This window comes from Cyprinus carpio, chromosome A17, assembly GCF_018340385.1.
Source record: "Cyprinus carpio isolate SPL01 chromosome A17, ASM1834038v1, whole genome shotgun sequence".
In the NCBI taxonomy this organism is placed as follows: Eukaryota; Metazoa; Chordata; class Actinopteri; order Cypriniformes; family Cyprinidae; genus Cyprinus; species Cyprinus carpio.
The window spans coordinates 27,208,490-27,225,642 of NC_056588.1; the positions used below are offsets into that span (position 1 = coordinate 27,208,490).

General features: G+C 35.2%; 1 protein-coding gene across 1 annotated transcript in view; it reads right to left on the reverse strand.

Annotated features, from left to right (window-relative positions):
- Window positions 1-17,153, reverse strand: part of kif6 (kinesin family member 6) — a 240,207-nt gene that overhangs the window by 112,649 nt on the left and 110,405 nt on the right. Inside the window, 1 exon segment of the mRNA XM_042774549.1 lies at window positions 14,767-14,872. Within this exon segment, the coding sequence (XP_042630483.1) occupies window positions 14,767-14,872 (106 nt within the window).

Sequence of the window (17,153 nt, forward strand, 5' to 3'; positions counted from 1 at the left end):
CTTTGATTTTTCCTAATAAACTGTTTAACTGCACTCATAAGTGAATATTAAATTATGTTGTGGGATAATTAAATATATTCTAAATAAACTACAAACATAAAATTATATAGATTTATTTTGTCCTCACATTCTTTCTTTAACTCATCCCTCTCAGTGACACAGCTGACTGAATGGCTCATTATGCAGCTCATTATGCAGGCCTTTGTCTTCTCAGGTGTGAATTCATGATAGTTGACGCCTACTCGCATATGACTTTTACCAACAAAAAGTGTCTTAGAAAATTTAAATCAATATATTGTTTTCTGTAAGTGAGTAAACAAGATGATTTTAACATCAATTTAGAAAAAAAAAAATTCTAGGCTACAAGCTCCAGTTTCTCTCAAATTTCCTGGGAACCAATTTTCTGTATGTGTTTTATTGCCTTTTTCAAGTGATTTAACATTTTTAGTTTTTTTCACTAACCACGCATAACATTTTTTTTTCTCAAAAACCCAATCATGTACATACATGCTGCTCACATATTATTATAGCCTAGTTTTGTGCTGATTACAGTGAGATTAGACTTTAGCCATTTAGATATTTATAAGAAACTGAAAAAAGCACAAATGTCAGGGCATGACAAAACTTCTCCAGGCCCCAAAAATACCCTTAGACTCCAGAGGGTTAACAGCTGAGTGTGTGTGATATGTTGCACTACACATCGCTGTCACTGAGAATTCTTATTTCTTTGAATAAGTATAAGATGGGTGTGTTGTAATTTGCCCTTTAGATTGGTTTAGATTTAGATTTACCATCCTTAGAAATCAGTGTCTAGATGGGTGAAGGGCAGAAACTGTATTTTGACCAATGAGAAGTCCTGTCCTTCCCAGACAAGAGGTGTCTGGCTGTTGTCATGCATCTTTATCTGATTGTGTTGGACAGTTTGCTTATGTTAGTCCACCAAGATCTATTAAAAATGTAGCAAACCTTTGTACACTATTGTGGTCAGAGAAGGACCCTGCCATAAACTGGGTCCTGGAATGTGCAGTTCACAACAGTGGACAACAGAGTAGTAAGGGTGCAATAATTATGAATAAATTGTTGATAAAAACTGACAAAGCCCAAGAACAGTTGGAGAACTTATAAGTCATCAGAGTGGGCCATTATTTCACCGCCTCCATTTTTTCCCTTATTCAAGGCAAAGTTGATAATCTAGAAACTAGATAGAGGCTTGGCAAACACAAGCACGATGTGATGACAATGTTCGGCCAGGTTCTGGGAGTACATAAGGGTGTTGTCGACATAGATAAAGTGATGGAGGTACTCCCAAAACACCTAATTCATAAAGCCTTGCATTCGGAAGGGGCATTGACCAGCCCATAGTGCATGACTCAGTATTCGTAATGCCCAGTAGGGCTCACGAAAGTGGTCTTCTACTCGTCCCCCTCCTGTATCTACATAAGGCTGTACATTCTGAGAAGGTCAAGCTTGGTGAAGACAGTCGCTCTGCCTCCATGAAGCAGTTGCAAGGGAGCTAGGACGAGGGAAAGAGTTTATTTATAATAAAGCTATAATTGTGAGTTTGCTGACATAGGGCTAGAGTTTAGCTCCAACCACAATCAAGCACACCTGATCCAGCTAAATCTAATCTCACTGTAATCAGCACAAACTGGGCTATAATAATATGTGTGCAGCATGTATGTACATGATTGTGTTTTTGAGAAAAAAAATGTTATGCGTGGTTAGTGAAAAACTAAAAACGTTAAATCACTTGAATAAGGCAATAAAACACATACAGAACATTGGTTCCCGGGGATCTTTTGAGAACTGGAGCTTGTAACCTAGAATTTTTTTTTCAAAATGATGTGAAAATCATCTTGTTTACTCACTTACAGAAAACAATATATTGATTTAAATTTTCTAAGACAATTTTTTGTTGGTAAAAGTCATATGCGAGTAGGCGTCAACTATCATGAATTCACACCTGAGAAGACAAAGGCCTGCATAATGAGCTGCATAATGAGCCACTCAGTCAGCTGTGTCACTGAGAGGGATGAGTTACAAGAAAGAATGTGAGGACAAAATAAATGTATATAATTTTATGTTTGTAGTTTATTTAGAATATATTTAATTATTCCACAACATAATTTAATATTCACTTGTGAGTGCAGTTTAAACAGTTTATTAGGGAACAATCAAAGCTGACTTTCAAACTGAATTTTTTGCATCATTACTCCAGTCACACAATCCTTCAGAAATCCTTTTAACAATATTATTTTCTACAAAAAAACATTTATTGTTATTATTATCATTATTATTATTATTATTAATGTTGAAAAGAGCTGAGAATATTTTTTTTCAGGTTTTTAGGGGGGATAAATTTGAAATAACAGCATTGTTTGTTACATTTGTTACAGTTACATTTATATTATTTACATCAAGCTTTTGAATGGTAAAGTAGTGTATATTGTTATTGAAACTTCATAATATTTCACTTGATTATACATTTAGTCAGGAATTATATTTTGGAAAAAGTCTTTGGAAAAAAATCTAACTAGTAAAATGTTTACATGTTATGTGAAAACTAGTACAAGTATATAAATAAATAAAAAGAGACTTACTCATGTTTATGATCTCTGCTGGATAAAGTGCTTCATTCTTTTTTTCTGAGAAAATCCAAATCTCAAATCCTCAACCACATCACATCTTTTTGGGGTGAATTATGTCTTATTCCTCTCATCGTGAAGCAAACAGTAAAATAAAAAAAACTTGAAGAACAATCTCGCTGCGTTGTCTTCTGTTGTGTGGGCATATTCAAGCCGCGCGCTTCAGTGAAACATTAGAATCTCAATAGCGCGTTCAGTGCGGGGGCGTGGTCGCATTATAAGATAATGAAGGGAGACGTGAAAAACGAACATCGCATTGTTTTCATATGGATTACTTTATCACAGAATATTTGTTTTCGGCAGCACTTGTTAAGTTTAAAAGTAGACATGTCAGGCTTTCTATAGATATCTCTCTCATGTCTCTGTGTTGAGTACAAACTTATTTACATATCATTTTAATGACGCATTTGTAAATGAAGATAAGAGCAGACAAAGGCTGCAGACAGCACTCCTTGTTTGTTATCTTTATTTTATAAGTGCACAAAGTTTTGTTATTATTATGTCTGTAAACAAAACAAAGTAGACCCTTTACAGATTCGATTGATGTATTGCTCTTATCTGTACGATCAAAACTGAAAGTGTAATTTAAGTTCTTATCGGGGTTATCAGGAGAAAATACCCCAAAACGCGTATACGCGTTAATCGACTCCAGAGGGTTAAGGTCTTCAGGATTATTAGAAACTTCCAAGCAGGTGTGAGTTGGAGCTGATTGGAGCTAAACTGTGCAGAGCTGCGGTCCTCCAGGAATTGAGTTTGACACCACTGTATTGTGACTGTTTTTTTTTCTTCTTTTTTTCTTTCTTTTTTTTTAATTAGTGCAAAGAAATGCAAGTACAGGCAGTCCATCAGATGGAGAGATTTAAAAAAGTTCATCAACAGATGGCTGCTGCTCACTTTGGACAAAGATAGGGGAAGAAAAGAGCAGGCCTGAATGCAAACAAATTCTTCCAAAGGTATGTTCCAAATGTTAAGATTTACCAGGATTACCATACATTTTATCAGTCTGAGATTGTCTGAATAATCATACACGTCATTGTCTGTTCTCCTTTTTGTCTCTCTTTCTGTCAATCTGTCCCTCTTTTAGAGTACACTTACTTGAGGAAGCTCCTGGATTTTTTTTTTTTTTTTTTTTTTTTTTATAAATTCTAACATCATTCATATTTTCATTTTGTCATTTCTATACTTGGGGAAAAGAAGCACATGGGTATTATGGGGATGCCATGAAAAGAAATGGTGGAAGGGCCAAACCCTTAATCTTTGTAAAGCTGACATATTTAGTTGACATGCATAAGTACATGTAGACATAAGGACAGTGTAAAATATGTATTTTATTTTAGTTGGAAGTAGATGCCATCTTAAGGATTTTAAGGTAACAATGTCATTTTGTGGAAAAACTAATTATTCAAAGCTCTGGTTTTATATCAAAACTGGAAGGAGTCTTTAATAAGCATATTTTAGAAGTTGTAATTCGGTATGAGTAAGTGTGTGTGTGTGTATATATATATATATATATATATATATATATATATATATATATATATATATATATATATATATATATATATATATATACACAGTACAGGTCAAAAGTTTGGAAAACATTACTATTTTTAATGTTTTTTGAAAGAAGTTTCTTCTGCTCATCAAGCCTGCATTTATTTGATCAAAAATACAGAAAAATAAATGTAATATTGTGATATATTATCACAATTTAAAATAATTGTTTTTAATTTTATTATACTTTAAATTATCATTTATTTCTGTGATGCAAAGCTGAATTTTTAGGATCATTATCACATGATCCTTTAGAAATCATTCTAATATGATGATTCATTATCAAAGTTGGAAAACAGTTCTGCTGCTTAATATTTTTTCAGAAAATGTGATACTTTTTAGGATACTTTGATGAATAATAAAAAAACATAAATAAAAAAAAAAAGCTATGTTTTTAAAATATAAATATTTTGTAATAACAATATACATTACTGGTCAGTAATTTGGGGTCAGTAATTTTGTTTCTTTCTTTTTTTTAAATAAAATCAATACTTTTATTCAGCAAGGATGTGTTAAATTGATAAAAAGTGATAGTAAAGAAAATATATTATTAGAATATATATTATTAGAAATTGTTTTTTTATTTTGAATAAATGCAGTTCTTTTTAACCTTTTATTCATCAAATATATTAGACAGCAGAACTGTTTCCAACACTAAAATAGTAATGTTTCCAAAACTTTTGGTCTGTAGTGTATATATATAAATATATATATATATATATATAGATATATATATATATATATATATATATATATATATATATATCTCACACCAACCAAAATGGAACTCCATTTCTCATGATCCTGTGCCAAGGGCTAATCACCCCCAGGTGTTCCCCATTACCATTCCCCTATATACAGTATGCTGTGTTTGGACTGGTGTGAGGTTGGTGCGAAGTCTTGTTTAGCCCAGTCTGTCATTTCCGAGTGGTTCTCCTTGTGTTTGTTCCTGCCGTGTCTGATCTTGGATTGTTTATACCGCCTGTGATTCTCTGCCACCTGCCCCGACCTCTGCCTGGTATTGTTACTGATTCTGGATATCCCTTGACATACTTGACGCTGTTATCTGATTTCAGCCTGTCTGACCATTCTCTAATAAATACTGCAATTGGATCCGAACGTCTCTGACTCCACATGTTACAGGTACAATTAGCCAGTACTGGCCCTAGTCTGGGTACTGAAACTGAGCCGACACCACCGGCATTGGGCCACAATCACACCGACAAGAAATAAAACACTTCATTTCTAAATAAAGTATTTTATAAAACACACCAATACTGGCCTCAGGGTACTGTAACTGGTGTTGTCCAATTTTCAATACCCAGACTCGGGCCAGTACTGGCTAAGTGTTTTATTTCTCGTCGGTGTGATTGTGGCCCAATACCAGTGGTGTTGGCCCAGTTTCAGTACCCAGACTCGGGCCAGTATTGGCAAAGTATTTTTAGTGTTTTCAGTCATGGCCTAATGGTTAGAGAGTCAGACTTGTAACCTAAAGGTTGCAGGTTCGAGTCTCAGGTCTGGCAGGAATTGTTGGTGGGGAGAGTGGGGATATATATACTGAATAAAATTATAAACGCAACACTTTTGTTCTTGCCCCCATTTTTCATGAGAATTTTTCTATATACACAAAAGGCCTATTTCTCAAATCTGTGAAATCTGTTTCTAAATCTGTGTTGGTGAGCACTTCTCCTTTGCCGTGATAATCCATCCACCTCACAGGTGTGGCATATCAAGATGCTGATTAGACAGCATGATTATTGCACAGGTGTGCCTTAGGCTGGCCACAATAAAAGGCCACTCTAAAATGTGTAGTTTTACAGTATTGGGGGGGTCCAAAAACCAGTCAGTAGCTGGTGTGACCACCATTTGCCTCACGCAGTGCAATACATCTCCTTCGCATAGAGTTGATCAGGTTGTTGATTGTGGCCTGTGGAATGTTGGTCCACTCCTCTTCAATGGCTGCGCGAAGTTGCTGGATATTGGCAGGAACTGGAAAATGCTGTCGTATACGCTGATCCAGAGCATCCCAAACATGCTCAATGGGTGACATGTCCGGTGAATATGCTGGCCATGCAAGAACTGGGATGTTTTCAGCTTCCAGGAATTGTGTACAAATCCTTGCAACATTGGGGCCGTGCATTATCATGCTGCAACATGAGGTGATGGTCGTGGATGAATGGCACAACAATGGGCCTCAGGATCTTGTCATGCCATCAATAAAATGCACCTGTGTTCATTGTCCATAACATACGCCTGTCCATACTATAACCCCACCGCCATCATGGGCCACTCGATCCACAACATTGACATCAGCAAACCGCTCACCCACATGATGCCATACACGCTGTATGCCATCTGCCCTGTATAGTGAAAACCGGGATTCATCTGTGAAAAGAAAACACCTCTCCAAAGGGCCAGACGCCATCGAATCTGAGCATTTGCCCACTCAAGTCGGTTACAGCAAACTGCAGTCAGGTCAACACCCCGATGAGGATGACTAGCATGCAGATGAGCTTCCCTGAGACGGTTTCTGACAGTTGCAGAAATTCTTTGGTTATGCAAACCGATTGTTGCAGCAGCTGTCCGGGTGGCTGATTTTAGACGATCTTGGAGGTGAAGATGGTGGATGTGGAGGTCCTGGGCTGGTGTGGTTACACGTGGTCTGCGGTTGTGAGGCAGGTCAGATGTACTTCCAGATTCTCTAAAAAACCTCTTTGGAGACCGCTTATGGTAAAGAAATGAACATTCAATCCACAGGCAACAGCTCTGGTGGACATTCCTGCAGTCAGCATGCCAATTACACGCTCCCTCAAAAGTTGTGACATCTGTGGCATTGTGCTGTGTGATAAAACTGCACATTTTAGAGTGGCCTTTTATTGTGGCCAGCCTAAGGCACACCTATAATCATATATCATATATCATATCATATATCATATAATCATATAAACAATAATCATGCTGTCTAATCAGCATCTTGATATGCCACACCTGTGAGGTGGATGAATTATCTCGGCAAAGGAGAAATGCTCACTAACACAGATTTAGACAGATTTGTGAACAATATTTGAGAGAAATAGGCCTTTTGTGTACATAGAAAAAGTCTTAGATCTATGAGCTCAACTCAAAAATGGGGCCAAAAACAAAAGGGTTGCGTTCACAATTTTGTTCAGTGTGTGTACATATATATATATATATATATATATATATATATATATATACATATATATATATATATATATATATATATATATACACACAGAGCTGGGTAGTAACGGATTACATGTAATCTGGATTACATAATCAGATTCCAAAACTCAAGTATAAGCTATAATGTTTGTGTTATGTAAAATAATTATGTTTTTCATATATTATTTTCAGACATGAGCAGACCTTTACTCACGTAGCGCACTTTGGCAGAATTCAATTCAAATAGTCATCATTAGTCGCCATTAGTTCGGTAAAATTGTGTTTTTGTGCTTTGCGCCATCTTTAGCCTATTTCTGCATTTGAACGCAGAACTGTTCATCTGCACTGATGGCACATCCATAGACTATTTGATATTAATTTGGATCAACATAGGCTACATTTGTGAACGCACATTTTCTGCAATGTCGCGCGTCTTACAGACTGCAATTTATAATCACAACTTCATTGTGCTATTACTCCTTTCGAGCCGAATTTCACAAAATTGGTCAGCTCCAGACAGCATCAGGTGTTTTATTAATGGTGAGTATAATTATTTATTTATTTCAATGAATGTAATCGATTAGATATCATAATATTTAGGCTATAATAGTCTATTTTAAAGCTGGTTGGTTTGTATCGGTGACATAATATGTAAATTATATGCGTGCAGCCCATGAGACTTGCATTTGGACCATAGTGCGGCCCAGTGGGGAAAAAAAGGTTGAGAGCCACTGCTCTAAACAGTAGCTTGAATTCAGAGTAACCCCAAACTAGCGTCTCCGAGGACACATGTGATGGAAGCAAGTCAAGTCAGTCGGCCAACATTGAGGCGCCAAAATTTTTTTTAGCTGCAGATAGCAGCCTTCGGATGCTAGCGACAACAGACAACATTTTTTTCTTCTATAGTTCAGTATTTTGGTTTGTAGTCATCTATTACGATGTCTCTATTACAAAAGTAGTTGCATGAATGCTAAAGTTTGAAACAAAAATGAAACATCAACAAAAATACTGACCGCATATAGCTACCCCTATAAATACAAGCGCAGCTGTTTAGAGGTTAATGATGTCACAGAATTTACCAGTATTTTGGAATGAATGTGTGAATGGTGCTTTTCCGGAAAAGGACGGAATGTCGTTGACTGTGCGAACAGTGCATTTTTGAATTTACCGGTAAAGTCGTTCCGGTAATTTTACAGCAATTTACTGGTATTACTGTGTGAAAGGGGCTAATGGGTGCTTCTCATTTCTTATTTGTGCATCCTTGTTTCCTTTCCTTGTGTCTTAGCTCCACCCTCTTTTAGGATGTGAGCGAAGGATTCAAGGAAGGAAAATGAGGATGGATTAATCTAAGGGGCCGTTCACATGTCGCGCCTTAAACATGTGGAAAACACTAGCCGTGACACTTTCTTCTTCTTTCCAAAGCTAAGCAACCATGACCTGGGCTCTCCATGACGACACAGAAGTTTCAGCAAAGGACAAATGGATTTCCAGCACTGAATATATATGAAATTCCACCACAGCTTTGTGACTTTTCCCTCTGTGAAATTAAGTGTCGGCAACAGCAAACAACAGTGAATGCTCATTTTAATGGTAAGTCACCGCCAGGGACGGACTGGGAGCAAAAAACGGCCTAGGATTTTCTCCCAAATAGGCTCACCATAACTACAAACAGTCACTACTATCTCACAATATTAAAGCAATCCTATCACATTTATGGCAAATACATCACAAAACCCAGGGTGACCCTGCTGACAAAAACAATGAAAACCATCACAGAAATTCTAATGGTTTCCACTACAAATACCATTACAAACATTACTAACCATCAACTTTTAACCATTAAAAAATGGTTTCCTGTAGTGTGTTTTGGGACATACAGTAGGTGGACAACCAAAACCAGGGCCGTGGCGTTAACAGCAAGTCAGTCGCGTGTTAAAATAATTTGCAAAACTACCGCCAGGTTGCGCAAAGGGACAGGTTGCAAACTGACTGTAATTGTAAAATGTTGGTTTGTAAATGGAGATGAAAGGACGAAGTAAAACAACAATGACATTATAATATAACATTGTAACATCCTTAAAAACCATTAGAAAATTTACAGGGAGTTAATTTCAAAACATGGGACAGTCTTAGGATACAGTCTAAGAAATGAAAAGAAACACCTTTACACAAAGGCTCTTACTGCATGCTATTGTTATTTGAACAGTCATTACATATATAGTATATATATATATATATATATATATATATATATATATATATATATATTGAATGCTGAATGGCAATTATGCCTTTACTGTGTGACCAAAAATTGAGCATTTTCTGTTTCAGTTGTTTGATCGCGCTGGTGCTTCACGTGCACATATTCATCGAAAACAGCGCAGCCGTTCACCTTGCCATTCGGCATATTTTTGCTCATTATGTTTTTTATCCCGACGATACTGAAACACGCATGAACTACAAAACATATTTTACCTAATGAATAATAGTTTAACTTCAAATGGGCAACATCACGAATATAGAAACATTTGGATTTGTCCCGAATGACAGAGGAAATCAACCATTCCGCATTAAATTATTATTATTATTTTTTGTTAGTTTATAGCTATATATAGCTAAGCCTATATTATTATATACTGCAATTATATTTATCCATTAGAATTATATATTTTTAATTCTTGTTCTGTTCTGATAGTTAAATTTAAAGTATTTGTTGTAAAGTGAAGGGAACTAAAAATATCCTATAGTGTTTATAATGTTGGTACATTATAACATTATTAGGCCTGCCGTTATTATTTCTGAATGTAATAAAATACATGACATATATTTTTTCCTCTCAAAAACCTTATTTAAATTTATTTTTAGCGTGTTTTTAAAAAACATGCAGCAAACGAAAATAGGCGATTAATCGGTATAAAGGTTGCTGTCCCATTTTATACAGGAATTGTTTATTTAAAAAAAATCGAATTATATTGTTAGTTTCATGGTAACATGCAATCAAGGTCTTTGGATAGGATATACAAGTTCATTTAGGCTATTTTACATGCACTGTGACCCGTTTCAACTTATAAACTCCTTGAGATTTTAAAGTCAGTTTAATAGTATTAAAATTCAAGTTGAATCTAGTATAAAAAAGCTTTAAATTGCTTAAATTATTTATATGAATTAAAGTAGCCTAACTTAAAAATATGTTATCATCATGGGCGGCACTAAGGAGGGGCTAGCAGGTGCTTCAGCACCCCCAAGAAAGAAAAAAGCACCCCCATAGCACCCCCAAAGATTTGGAAATCAATTATCTACATGCTGTAGCCTATTGTATTTAATAATTAAGATGATAATAAAAAAAAATATATAAAAAAAACATCTGACTCCTTACGCATGCATAACTCGTGCAAGATGTGATTTGCAGCTGTTGCGCTTTTCGTAATGTCATTATAGCATTTTATTTAAAAAATGGAGCGTTTTCCTTGTGCTAAGTAGGCCTGCCCCTGACTAAAGATTTTTCTAGTCGCACGTTATATTAAATTGATTAATATAATAAGTTGTCCTTTGATATATAAGCAGGCCGAGCTCAAGCTCCGCGTAAAGCAATTGCCTCAAAGCACCAGAAAAGTGATTATGAACGTGTCGGGGGAAAAGAAGACATTTAAATTATTTATTAATAAACTATTGCTTTCTGAGTCAGAGTAGGGTGCAAAGATGAAGTTGCTGAATGCCGTCACTGACTCGCCATCTCCACATAGACCTACCTTTAATAGAAATAAATGCACCTTTTCATACGGACTACAAAATTAAAGAATATTAAAAAATCGAGTGGGCGAGTTTTCCTTGCATTTATTCTGTTATTCATATAAATAAAATATTAATAACCTGTTTTGGTTATATTTCCTAATAATTGCAGGACTCTAGACTGTGACCATTTTTTCTGCATGTGTGACAAAATTTTGTGAGCGGTCTCACTGTCACGACCACCGTGTTGTTCGGCTCATAGCGCTGCCATTTCTGTTACATAACCAGAGAAGGTGAACATGTTGGTATTCTTGTGAAAAAAAAAAAAACATGTAAGCACTGTCAACCTTGCTGTTTACCTCACGTTATGCTATGGAGGCTCTCTTTATTATTATTATTATTATTATTATTATTATTATTATTATTATTTAATTATTATTTGATTCCTCAGTGTTTGCTAAATGTTCTGTAATTTATTAGTCGGTATATAATACAGCATACTGTAGGCCTATGCCTCTTATTCGTTTTTGTTAATAAATGTTTAGTAAGCTAGTTTGTCAATGTATCTTACTGCTTTAATGTTATGTTTTTTTATTAAAAATAACCCTGATGGTGAACCTGGGTGCAGTTAACGCGAGTCACGCTCGCTGTGAAGCGGGAGCAGCTGGCAGAGCATTCCACTTGGTCTTAAAGCCTCTCTCAAACGCCGACGTTCACAAATAACAATGATTTTCTCAAAAAGAATGATTAATTATCAAATGAGAATTTGTTATTCTTATGGTCTTGTGAAAATAATAATATTGGCTACGAGAAAATAATAAATAAAAAGAGTAGGGCTGCTGTGAGTGCAAGCAGCATATTTCAACACAGTAGCATGACAACACCGTTCCTTGCAGCCAAAAAACAGACCAAATTCAGTTCAGCTGGAGGGGGTTGGGGTTTGGGGTAGTTCTGTATAGCTTGTGGTGGTGGAAATAAAGGTGTGAATCTCTTCCTCTTTCATATGAGGGTTTCAAACTTGCAGAGCAGGTTTAGGCAACATAGGACAAATGCCTTGTTTGATTTGGCTATATATATATATATATATATATATATATATATATATATATATATATATATATATATTTATTATTTATATATATATATATATGAGGTGCCTCTGAGAGAGAGACAAAGAAACTGGCGAAAGAGACGCGTATCTGCCAAAGAGACAAAAACTTTTGTTCTTAAAGCCACAAAGCACAGGCAGCCTAATAATTGTGAAAAAGGAGACATTTTAATTATTTATTAATAAACTAATGTTTTCTTGTTGGCTGCAAGATGAAATTCACAGTACTGACTCTCATCTCCACAGTACTGGACGCGCCTTTAAAGAGAAATGCAACCTTCACAGATTACATAATGCTTTCATTTTGAATTGGTTTGTTTAAAAGTAGACATTTCAAGCTATCTGTATATATATTTCTCATGTATGTGAGACACCCCAATTTTAAGTTATTTCATTATCAGGAAAAAAATCAAGTGATCGAGAGGGCGACTCCCTGTCATGCATGCGCATTAATAATTTTCGCACAAACACTTGAATAATAATAGAGCACATTTCTTTTAGGTTACAGTATGGGATCTGCATTAAAAATAATTCTTCATAAGTCCACAACCCGAGACAGATGCAGTTATAACCTGTAAATTGAAGGCTATTTGACGTTTTAAAATTAACTAACCTCATAAACCGCTCCAATTCGTTGATCATTAGTTGTTCTTGATCAAGATTAAATGGATGCATGACTCTCATAAAGTTGTTTGAATAAATCTCTTTTGCATTAAATAATAAAGATATGAAGCAGGTTAAGTTACAAATTATTGTACAAATAATTATAAAATGCTATTGACTGCGAATAAGATTGCAGTTTCTTATTTTGCACATGCATTACAAAGTAAATATTTTTTTTTTACATGCAATTATCCAAAATAAAACCAAACAAGATTTGTAATGAAGATAAAATATGTAGACAAATAAGAATAAATGCTGCTCGTCACACTCAGCATCATGCGCGCCGCTCAAATCTTGCACTCTGATATTTTAAGGAATATGATACACTCTTGCATTTAAATGCAGCTGCATTTTTTTTTTTTTTTTACTTAAATTGTATTAAAGCAAGTAAAGAAGGCTCCCTTTAAAATCACTGAAGTTGTCAATGAAGTTGTTAATGAAGCTCTTTTTACATCGTGTGCATTTTGTTGATTATAATGAGAGAACTTAAGTTTAAACGTGAGGAGTTTTATTAATCCGTCCATTCTTTAGAGTTTCAATGATTTAGCTAAATCGTGCAGGTTTAATTGATTTGTTTCTTGTTTTAATTAGGCCTAAATAATGGGATCCAAATTATACAGTGCCTCAGGTTTTACTATAATAAAGAAAATAATTTATAAAACACGCAACAATTTCTTAATCAGTGTACAGACAGATATCTTTTTCCCAATAAGTTATCTGTCAAAATAAAGGACAGGTAACGAATAACAAAGTATATGCGTGACAAAAATGCATGCTGTTTTATTAAAGGAATTTTAAAATCTAAATTAAAAATGTATTTGTGACAAATATAGGCCTAATATGTGAGAATATTGACATTTTGCCATATAAATCCATGTAGCCTAGCTCACTAAAATAGGCTACCAACTTCACACCTATTAAAGTCAAGTCAAGTCAAGTCAAGTCAAGTCTGCTTTATTGTCAATTCTTCCACATGAAAATTACACACATTGAATTCAAATCTAAAATATGGTGTAATACTGTGTAGCTTAGAGAAAATATAAGCACGAGCTCATAGGCTTGACATTTATCCTGATTGAATTCGTTCTAAGAAACGCACATAACTTCAATTACTAAAATTTCATCTGTGAATTTAAAATATTTTAACTACAGTGTTTTTCTTTTATTTTCCCTGACTGCAGCAGTCAAATGTAACACATCAGTGAGGCAAAGTTGATGGCTATTTGCAAAAATGTGCTTTGTTGCGCTTGTTTGATAACTTGTGGTTAAAGCGCCACTCAGTGGTCAAAAGCTGCAAATGCACTTTGCAGACATGGTAGGCCACCTACTGTATTACATTAGGATTTAGTGGCTTTAACAAAAGCCATAAATATAAGGTGACCAATTACCAGTAGAGACCAACAGGCCAGGGGCGATTCTAGGACTTTTTTAATGGGGTGACACAGTCTGTCACAGGCAGTTCTAGTTTCATTTTTCATCAATTAATTTCTTAAATTATCCTTTGACTATGTTTTGGCCTGCCATCTACAGTAGTGGCAATTTTTTTTTTGTCCCAATGCCAAACTTAACTTGCCGACCCCTGTCCTACATCAAAGATATGTGAATTCAATGTGAAAAGAGCCACAGAAGTCTTAATGATCCAAAGAACACATTATAGTCTTCTTACAACAGCTCACATTAATACATTCAAATTTTTACACATTCACAAAATATCAGATCAGTTCATGGCCTTAAAATGGCTGTAAAAATTCCCAGATTGGTCTGGTACCTGTAGTCATGTTGTGATTACCAAACAGAACAGAAGAATAGATGCATGACATTGATGATCAAAGAACAAAACGTAAAAGAACACAACAAACAATAATCAAAATAAAGTCATACCTTTAGCAGAGAGAAACAAAATTGGATTTTTCTCATATCAGGCCCAAGGTTTAATGTTACTTCACTGTCAGGGTCCTCCAGATACACATCTATCTGCTCTTCCAACCTGCAAAACAGGAATAATACTCATGTCTTCCACAATAAAACAACTGCATCAACAAAATAGGAATTCCGGCACCAACAGCCATGTGGGCAGCATGCTGACATATAGCGCTGTTTCATTTTGAGTCCCTGCTCGTGGACCGTTCCTGACCATTTCCCTCCTTTCTCTCCCACTTCACTTTCTGTCTAAATACTGCCCTATCGTAATAAAGGCAAAAATACCAAAAAAATAAATAAAAAAAAAAGTGGCATAAGCAACAACTAGGGGCCCCATAATGACTAATAACTTGGGGCAAGGTTAGGACAATTCCAAGGGTCCTGATCAAAGATGTCACCTGATGGGATCGGTGAGGGGGCCCATTGCAAACACAATTCAGGGAGCTCAAGCAAGTTTACTGTCCAGGGGGTCCAGAAACCTTAGCAGCATCTCTGGCAACAACTACCACTGGCTGTGTGGTTTAGTTGTTTCCAGCAATGTAGCAAAGTTAGGGAAAAGGTTTGCTTTATGGAAATGCTACAGTTAACCTCACATGATATCTATCTTGACAAATACTGTAATCAAAGCAAGATGTGAGCAATATCTTTGTGGACATTCCAGGACAGTGTGGATCGTGCATCAGGGAATACCAATGTCATTACAATCCATTACAGAAAAAACACATTAACTTCACATGTGCAATCACATGTTAAAATCACATGTGAAATATATGAAACACATGTATAACATGGTTTTGGAACATTTTCATGGTGTAAATCGTATTTCACATATTTTGCATGTGATTTTAACAAGTGATTGCACGTTAAGTTCATGTTTTGTTTTTTTGTCTTTTTCTGTAAGGAATGGCACCTGTCAAGGGATAAGATAAGTCTGGTCTGATCACTAGGGCTGCAACAAACGATTATTTTGATAATCGATTAATCTAATGATTATTAGACCGATTAGTCAACTAATCATTGATCATTATTGCATAATCATTAGACATTTATTGATTATTCAGCTTTTGCAATTAGTTAAAATATATGTATTCTAACAAATAAATGAAGGTAATTACTTCCACTTTTGAAAGTCATATTATGTAATTACAATACTACAATTAATTTATACAAATAAATATACAATATTTGGCACACAAAATGAGATGAGAAAGAGTAACTCTCTTATTCGCCATTAAATTAGCTACATGAGAAAGTAGCTGAATGACAAATCATTCTGCCTAGTAACATCTCTTTTTGTGAGTCATATGTATAAAAAATAAATAAAGGTAAGTGATAGGATGTTTTATTTTTTGCTAAACATTTTATTCACAACATAATCTCTCTTAAAATACATCATAGGGATATGATAATCAAAACAGTTCTGAGCTAGATCAAACCAAACTAAAACTTTTTTTTTTTTGGATTTACTTTTTATAAAATTTTCAAAAGAACACACACATACAAACAAAACAAACAAACAAACAAACAAAAAAATAAATAAAAATCAATCAAAACTAAACAAAACAGAGATAAGAAACCAATTCTGTCAGCACTACTTGCATAGAAGATGAGTACTTTAGATGACATAGTAATACCCTAGATATGGATACTTCACAATTCAAAGGACATACATCTACATCTCACTACCTAACGAACAGGTCATCGATAGATTTAACAGCTCTTTGCCAGGCCTGTACCATTCTTGGTTTAGCTTTATTAAATCTAGCTAAGGAGCATTCCATCGTAACTATTTGTTGCATATTTAGTAACCACAGTCTTGAGATGTCTGCCTTAGTGTCCCACCAAAGTGCGATTATTGATTTCTTTGCAGCAGTGAAACCCGAAAAAAGAATCCTTTTGTCCACTGTGCCAAGGTTCAAAGAAGAGACATCATTCAGCAAGCACAGGCAAGGATCCGGAGTGATCTTACGGTCAATCAGTTCTTCTAAGTCCCGACAAACTTGAGTCCAAAAATGATTAATTACTGAACATTCCCAAAACATGTGATACATTGTACCAGTTACAGATCTTTGACATATAGTGCAGTTAGGATCAGATATTAATCTCATTCTGTATCGTCTATATGGCGTCGCATATGCTCTATGGATAGTTTTAAAATGAATATGTTGGTGACTCCAATTTCGAGATGTTTCACTCATATCTGACCATACCGTGAGCCAATCAGGACGAAGTCCAGCCTGCTCTAAGTACTTTTCCCACACTTCCTCAGTTGACAAATGTTTACACTGTGTTTTTAAAAGGGAGTTATAAATTTGTGAAACCAGGCCTCTAGACACTTTTCCAGGATC